The sequence below is a fragment of the Echinops telfairi genome, unplaced genomic scaffold, assembly GCF_000313985.2.
Source record: "Echinops telfairi isolate 266 unplaced genomic scaffold, ASM31398v2 ScPeMD7_18;HRSCAF=68, whole genome shotgun sequence".
NCBI lineage: Eukaryota > Metazoa > Chordata > Mammalia > Afrosoricida > Tenrecidae > Echinops > Echinops telfairi.
The window spans coordinates 1,107,811-1,116,449 of record NW_022103915.1 but is presented as its reverse complement, the minus strand read 5'-3'; the positions used below and the strand labels follow the sequence as shown (position 1 = coordinate 1,116,449).

At 51.2% G+C, this 8,639-nt stretch overlaps 1 protein-coding gene across 1 annotated transcript in view; it reads left to right on the top strand.

Annotated features, from left to right (window-relative positions):
• TDRD9 (tudor domain containing 9) overlaps window positions 1–8,639 on the top strand; it is a 75,117-nt gene that overhangs the window by 6,885 nt on the left and 59,593 nt on the right. The window contains exons 3-5 of the mRNA XM_045288044.1: window positions 5,997–6,094; window positions 7,341–7,562; window positions 8,032–8,154. Coding sequence (XP_045143979.1) covers window positions 5,997–6,094; window positions 7,341–7,562; window positions 8,032–8,154 — 443 coding nt within the window. The remainder of the gene's footprint in view (window positions 1–5,996; window positions 6,095–7,340; window positions 7,563–8,031; window positions 8,155–8,639) is intronic.

Genomic DNA, 8,639 nt, shown 5'->3' with positions numbered 1-8,639 from the left:
GGCTGTTCTCATTTTGGAGTCTGAGTGTGCAGCTGATTTCTCTGCACAGGTTATCTGAGCACGTTCTTGAACGTGCCCGTAGATTTTTAACTTCATAAATGGGCCTCAGCTCCCATCAGTTTATCTGGGAAACCCCACCTCTGTCATGCTAGAGGGCCACCCTCCACTCTGGTGTGGTCTGGCGTCCAGTCTTGTTTTGACACACAGGAAGCCAAGATACAAGAGGTTTCCAGGTTGTAATCTTGTCAGCTCTGGTGGTGCAGTGATTAAACACTCAATTACAACTGGAAAGGTCAGCTGTTCAACCCACCAGTTGCTCCCTGGGAGAAGGATGAGGCTGTCTACGTTGGTCCTGTGGGGCCACCGTGAGGGGCCCAGGCTCCATGGTGCTCAGCAGTGGCGACAGCAGCAAAGCTTGAGTCTGGCTGCACTCTCCAGACTCACGTTTGCCGTGGGTGGAGCACGTGGGCCTTTCTCATCCCCCTCAGCGCTCCTCACGTGTGTCGGCATCATCTTGTATTCTGGTTGCCCTGTGGGCAGGATTTGCCTCGATAACCCAGCACACTATTACACAGGGGTAATTCACACAGAGAAGAAGTCACTTGTGAGTGTAGGAAACTTGCGCCTTTGTTGCTTGTCTGTGGTACACATCCCTCAGCGAGGCTGGATCCTCGTTGGTGGCTGACCCCCTGGCAGCTTTGTTAGCCATGTGTGCTGTGGAAAGATGGTATTCATGTGTAGGGGAACCTTGTAGTCAGTTACAGATGTCGCCCTGCCTGTCACATGCACGCACTGGCCCTGGGGCACATGTAGACTGGCACCACCATCTGCAGACCGGTAGCAGGCCACAAGGCTTGCCTCTGTGAGGAGCAGCTGGGTGTGAGCAACTGCCATGGCACATTGGCCTGTGATGCGTGGTGGCCCCTGCCACGTGCGGGGCGCACTCCTTACCTGATGTCATGGAGATGTGTGTGCAGGGAGGCTGTGACTGGCACGGAGGAATCAGACCCCTCCTCGTGCAGATTCTGGCTGAGTCATGAAGCCACATAGGGAGGTGTCAAGAAGCCAGCTGTGTGATCGCATGAGCCAACTTTAGGACGGGGGACAGGATCAGGAAAGTATAGAGCTGAAGTGGAGGACAAGCCCTCTAGGCAGAGTAGGCTGGGAACAGAGAGTGGTTGTGGGCACAGCCTGTCATTGTGATCCATTGACCATTGGCCCCAAAGATGTCCATGTCCAAGTCCCCAGAACCTTCAGTGTTACAGCTGTGATCAAGGTAGCTTCTTGCTCTGGGACTGCTTGTTGTTCGGGGCTAGCCAGTCAGGATCATTGTGGTCACGAGGCTCCTGGTGAAGAGGGCGGCTGGAGAGGCAGGCCAGCAGAGGCCCCCAGGGTGCAGGCAGATGGGAGCCCAATGCAACAAGGTCAGAAACAGAACCGCCCTGGAGGCTCTGGACGGGGCCAGCTCTGCCCACACCCTGGCCAGCTGACCTCCAGAGCTGTATGGGAATACCTGCTGTGGTTTCAGCCATTGTATGTGTGTGGCTTTGGTTTCCATAGCTACGGGGAGCCAAGACTAGATCTGAGATGAGGCTGGCAGTCATTGAGGCCTGAGCAGTGCCATGACCAAGTGGCCCATTCTGAGGATGTCTGTCTGAATATGTAGAACAGTGGGGGCCTCTCTGAGGCCACAGGGCTTCTCGGTGGGCGTGGAGGGAGCAGGGATGACCCAGGGTGAGGTTTGTGATTTGGAAGGAACACTAGTCCTTGTGTGGGGAATGGGCTGGAGGACCCGAGGGTTTTGCTTGGAGTGAGCAGAAGGGAGCAAGGGTGAAGGGGCGGGTGCACTGGTTTGCTGTGTGGGGCACCTAGGGCACAGGACGGAAGGGTCAAGAAGGATGAAGAGGAGCCACATAGAGTTCTGAAGTGCTTGGGAGTGTTGAAGAAGAGAGAGCAGAGTTAGCATGCACAAAGGTGTTCATTATCTTTTAATTCCATGTTTCCACTAACTGTTTGAAATTCTTTGATTGTCTCTGGGTAGGTGGCTCAGGGCACCTGCCTGGCATCCCTTGGACTTCCACTTCTGTCCTCTCCTCATATCTTCTCCTCTACTCTGCCCCCTGCCCCACCTCCCTCCCCTAAGCACTCTGTGATCACGCCACCCCCACCGGCTAATAGACAAGTGCATGTTCCTAGCATGTGTCTGTGAACACCACACTGACTCCTGGTAGCTCGTTCCAGTCCAGCACCTTCGCTTAGCAGGGACGACGGTGCCGAGGGCTTGGGAATTTGGAGCGACACAAGTCTTGTTTCATGTATGCATGGGTGTTTGTAAAAATGGCCTCCAAATGGAAATCCAAGCGCACGCACTTCGTGGACTTTGTAGATCACCGAGGCACCATCTTATGGCCACAGGTGCAGTAGGAACCTGCTTCGCGGCCAAACGGGAGCTTCCCTGCCGCCAGAGCTTCTCAGGACGTCTCTGCACTCAGTGAGCTCAGTCCTGGTGGTGGTTCTTCACTCCCAGGCCCCCTAGTCTGTGTGCTGGCGTTCAGAGAGCCCCATGGAGAATGGCCTTCAAGCTAGGTTTATATTTAGAATACCACCCGTACTTGGAGCAAAGAGCTATATAATTAGCTGTTTGAAGATTTAATTTTATGGTTAAATCAGTAATACAGTAATTAAACTTTCTGTCATTTATATTGTCTTGCCTTTAAAATAAATGTTTTATGTTATTTATGTGAGATGATGCAAGACTTATAAAAACTATTATACACACATACATATATAAATAACAAAACACTGGTCATTTCAGCCATTTTCATTTGGACAATTCAGTGACATTAATTACGCAATCATCACCCACTACCCATTTCCAAATTTAAAGTACCTTTAATAGAAACTCATCCTATGCGGTGTGGTCTCCCGACTGCTGAGCTTGTGGGTTAGACTTCCTGTTCAGCGGACAGGAAGTGGGGTGGGCTAGAGCTGATAAACTAGCTAGGTCTCTGATTCCTTGTTTCCCCAGCTCCTGTTAATAACTTTGGATGAAGAAGTAGTGTGAAAGGGAAGATGGCATCTTTGAGGTTGAGACTCAGTGGATTTCCCTTTCCATATGTGCTGGTGAATTGACCAGAAATTAATCCGGGCCCTTTGCTCTGAAAACTCTGTGGCCCCTCCCTCTGGGTTATTGCTGATCCATGGAGTGGACTGGAGCGGAAACTGCCTGCTGCCAGCAGGGCACGGGGGAGCAGGGGACGGACGGGTGCCCTGAGGGGGTAGCTCCAGCCTGTGACCTGAAAACGTCAGGGAGTGTTTGTACAGGAAGGCCCATGGGCCAGACAGCACTGCAAGGGCTTCTGGGAATTTTTTCTTGTGGAATTCCTCTTTTTTATTAAGTAGCAGCCTACAACACGTGGGTAATCTAGTGCTACAAGCTCCATTAGTGCTGGCCACGGGCTGCGCTTGGAGTAGTGGCCCTGGAAGCCCAGGCTGGATGACTTGTCAGAAAACACACCACCTGCCTGCCCCTCTTTGCTCATATCTTCTGTCACCTTCTTGCTCTCTCCTTTGAGAGCTCCTCCCACGGCCTCTTCCTCCCTCTCCTGCACCCGCCTCTTCTCCCCGCATTATGTGGAAAGGTGATCAGGCCTGTTTCTGGTGGCCAGCCTGTCAGCAGTGAGAGTGGGGCAGTGTGTGTACTCCTCTGAGTGGGTGTGCGCGCCTGTGCATGCCTGGTGTGCGCGGCCCTCGGTCACGTGGTTGCTGTTGGGAGAGGTTGGGTGTGCCCTTCTGGGAGGGGGAATGGTGCATCTTGGAAGCTGTAAATACAAATGTGCTTTTCCTTCTTTGCGGCTAAGGTGACGATGTGATGGGTGCTTTGCATGCTCCATGCCCAGGCTATGGCAGCATGCCCGCCCCGACCTGCAGGAACATCAGCGCAGACCCTGGAGGAGGGAGTGGGAATTGAGGGGAACAAGAGACACGAGAAATGGAGACAAGACAGTATTCTGATCAAGTCTCTCTTTATTGAGTGAAAGGTTGCAGCCTATATAGGCCAGGGGGAGGGAAACACCCATCGCACATGTAAATTAGGCCACTTTGGCAATAGACCAATTAAGGAGTCCGGGGGAAGCACTCAGTAACAGTTTACAGTCTTCAACCAGGTCCGTGAAGTGAAGTCATTTTATGCAAATCAGGTGCAGGCACTAGATATGTAAATAGGGTGAAGACAATCTCCTACCTAATCAAGGGGAAGCAGGATATAGGTGCTTTGTCACACCATGTATGAAAACCCCCTTATCTGTTTCTAGGCAGACTTGAAGGCTAAACTCAGCCGTCCCAAGGACAGGCTATTCAGAGGGGAGATAACCTAATCACAAAACTACGTCACGTAGGTGGGAATGGAAAAGTACTGCAAGCGCTGACAAGATACAGCCGATTGAGCCGAATGGCCCCAGACACATGCCCAGCATAGTGCCATGACCAGTGGACTGCAAGGGGTGTCACTGCAGGGTCATGGGCACATGTACATAGAGGCCAGGTTGAGCTGTGGCCTGGTTACTGTGCCTTTCTTTTCTTTTTTAAATAGTTTTATTGGCACACAATCCACACCTCATACAATTCAATAGTTCAGTCACATAAAGAAGAGTTGTACAATCATCACCACAATCAATTTTAGAGCATTTTGTTTTCTTGTAGTCTTTAAAATTTTTAAAAAAAAAATCATTTTATTGGGGGCTAGTACAACTCATCACAATCCATACATACATTCATTGTGTCAAGCACATTTGTACATTTGTTGCCATCATTCTCAAAACATTTGCTTTCTGCTTGAGCCCTTGGTATCAGCTCCTCATTTTCCCCCTCCCTCCCCGTTTCCTCCTCCCTCATGAGCCTTTGATAATTTATAAATTATTATTATTTTGTCATATCTTACCCTGTCCGACGTCTCCCTTCACCCACATTTCTGTTGTCCATCCCCCAGGGAGGAGGTTATATGTAGATCCTTGTAATCGGTTCCCCCTTTCCACCCCTCCCTCCACTCTCCCGGTATTGCCACTCTCACCACTGGTCCTGAAGGGATCATCTGTCCTGGATTCCCTGTGTTTCCAGTTCCTATCTGTACCAGTGTACATCCTCTGTCTAGCCAGATTTGTAAGGTAGAATTGGGAGCATGATAGTGAGAGGGGGTGGGGGAAGCATTTAGGTACTAGAGGAAAGTTGTATGTTTCATCATTGCTACCCTGCACCCTGACTGGCTAGTCTCCTCCCTGCGACCCTTCAGTAAGGGGATGTCCAGTTGCCTACAAATGGGTCTTGGGTCCCTGATCTGTACTCCCCCACATTCACAATGATATGATTTTTTGTTCTTTGGTGCCTGATACCTGATCCCTTTGACCTGGTGATCACACAGGCTGGTGTGCTTCTTCCATGTGGGCTTTGTTGCTTCTCAGCTGGATGGCTACTTGTTTACCTTCAAGCCTTTAAGACCCCAGACACTATATCTTATGAGAGCTGGGCTCCATCAGCTTTCTTCACCACATTTGCTTATTCACCCACTTTGTCTTCAGCGATTGTGTTGGGAAGGTGAGCATCATGAAATCTATTAAACATATATAAATGTTTACATATGTACATGCCTTTATTTAGACCTCTATGACTGTCCATTTGCCTCCTAGTTCTTTCCTCCATTCCCTTTGACTTTCCTCTTGTCCCACTATCATGCTCAGCCTTCATTTGGGTTTCAGTAAGTCCTCTTGGTCACATTATCCTTGGTCACGCTCTACTAGGCCTCCTACACTCTCCTCACCACCGATTTGGATCACTGGCCGTTCCCTTGTCCCTGGGTTGGTTAACACCACTTCCTCCCCCACCTCCCTCTCCCATGTCCCCCCGGGACTGTCGGTCCCTTGTTTTCTCCTCCAGGTTGTTCACCCAGCCTGTGCCTTTTCTTAGACACGAAATGACATCGTGCTTGTTTTGTCTGCCTCCAGGTCTCAGGCCTCCGCTGGCTAAATTAAACAATGTGACCTGCATACCTGAGACAACGTATAAATACCCAGATTTGCCTATAAATCGATGTAAGGAAGAGGTAATGCTGGCTGCCCTGTGGATAAAAGTGCCCTGGGCAGGGGCGGGTGGTGAGGGGGTGATGATCTGGAAACTTGTGGCTTGTGGCCAAGCTCACCATTTCCCTTTAACTGGGCCACCTGACATTGAGTTTGCCACCCAGCCTCTCCTCTTGCCTCTGGAACGTCTGCCCTTGCCGTGGCCCTTGCCTGGCGAGCTGCCATCAAGGCACTCCCCATCACCTCTGTGACAGAAGATGAGGGTCCTTCCTCAGAGCCTGCTGCGCTTCCTTCGCCCTTGGCTGGGTTTTTGGGGGCCTGTGACGAAGCAATTTGATTCAGTTTTATTAACAGTGCCAGCCAGGTAGATCAATAGGCTGGCTGTACCTCAAACTTGCTTGAAAGTCAATGTCTGGAAACCTGTGTTAAGTCTGCCAGTGGCAAGAACACTTGCAGATCAAAGCACCACGACTGTTCCAGAATCTAACAGCGGGTGGTTCACGGCTCTGGTAGAGTAGGTAGCTGTACCTGAGGTCAGCATTCACATTCAGTTGTCTCCACTGAGCATATCCGGTGCTGGAGCAGGTCGCGGAGGAGTGGGGGTGGGGTGGGGGTGGGGGACTGAGGGTGGAGGTTTAAAACACCTGTCATCTGTGCTCAGACAAGACAATGGCCATTAGCTGTCAAACGGTATCAGGAGCATTGTGCAGAGTTCTAAGGGCACTTGAGTGCAGGAACTCAGAGAGCTGCCCCTTCATGTTTCTTTATTGAATTACATGTACTCTCCTCACAAAAAATTAAAAATCAAACATGTTAAGGCGTAGCCAGCGGTGCAGAAGTCCCACTGGACTGAGAGAGGAGACCAGTGAAGAGACTGAGATGTAGGGAGCCTAGCCCGCATCCAGGTTTCCATGGCTGCCTCTGGTCACCGGAGGCCCTCTCACGCTCCTGTGACGGTCAGATGGTCAGGAGCAGAGTTAGCTTTGAAAGGTGGTTGGAGACCTAATGTCGGGGGTTTAAGTGGAGAGAAAATGTTTTGAGAAACGATGTACAAATGCGCCTTACACAATTAATGTGTGTATGGATTGGGATAACAGTTGTATGAGCCCCTAATAAAATGTTAAAAAAAAAAAAGAAAGGTGGTTGGAGAAGGAATCCTGAGGCCTCTCCCTCCACCCTGGGCACTGGCCCGGGGCACATAGGTGAGGTGACCAGTCAGTGTTCATTCCGTGGCATTTTTGAAAGAGCTTTACATATCTTTAATCCTAGGTCATTTCCCTGATAGAGAGCAATTCAGTGGTGGTCATCCATGGGGCCACGGGCAGTGGGAAGAGCACGCAGCTCCCGCAGTACCTCCTGGACCACTGCATCCAGTGCGCCACCTACTGCAACATCGTGGTCACGCAGCCCCGGAAAATCGGGGCCAGCAGCATTGCCCGGTGGATCAGTAAGGAGCGCTCCTGGCCTCTGGGCGGCGTGGTGGGCTACCAGGTGAGGCCTGGGCAGCGTCAAAGGTCATGGTAGGCCACACTGTTTCCTATCAGAAGTTAAAGGGCTAAAGGGAACCTGTGGCTTGTAGAGCAAAACCTCTCTGCTATTTTAAAGACATAAAACACTGTTTTTGAAAATACCTTTGATTCCGTTCCCACTTGAGCCGGAGGCGGGGTTAGTTAGTGCCCCCAGGCTCGGGGAGTTGATCCATTAGTGAAGCCTTTGCGGGCTCAACACTGTCTTCAGACCCTGTTGTTTTGACTTAAGAGTGACATTGTTGGTATGTCTAGAGAGGCCACGGTCTCCCCACCACGCTTCCAGCGAAGAGGGACGTCCAGGTCCCTTTTTGTCCCCTCTGCTTCATGATAAACAGGAGCTTTCCTCGCCTCCCATCATGGACACAGCTGGAGGTTGATGGTGCCCTGAGGCTTGCAAGGCCCTCCTCTGTCCTTTGCTTTGTCCCTGACAGGTGGGGCTTGAGAAGATAGCCACAGAGGACACCAAGCTCACTTACATGACGACCGGTGTCCTGCTGCAGAAGATCGTCAGTGCCAAGAGTTTGATGGAGTTCACACACGTCTTCATCGACGAAGTGAGTCAGAGTGGCGTGGTGCAGTGCAGTGCACACCCAGGGTTCTGCTGGCCGTACTGAGCTTCTTACTCTGCGGCCTTGCTGCTGCGATCTCAGGGGGACTCCAGAGACAAGGGCCCATGGCTGCTTCAGGCACAACCAGCAGACTGCAGCTCCTGGGCCAAGAGCAGCACCTGTGTTTGTGAATAAACTGTTATTGGAGCACAGCTTTCACCCTTCCCTCACATACTGCGCATGGCTGCTTTGCTGAGAGCGTCTGCTGGTCTGTGGTGTAGTGTGTTAGCTGCAGGCATTTCACATGGCGATTTACATCCTGTGCAGATCAAGGAGAGCAGTGGTTTACAAACACCAGGAAATACTGAACAAGGGTCCCTGCACCTTTATGTGGAAACTCTGCTGCTGTGGTGGGCCCTGCCGGCTCTGCACGTCATACAAAACACACACACACACACACACACACACACACACACACACACACACACACA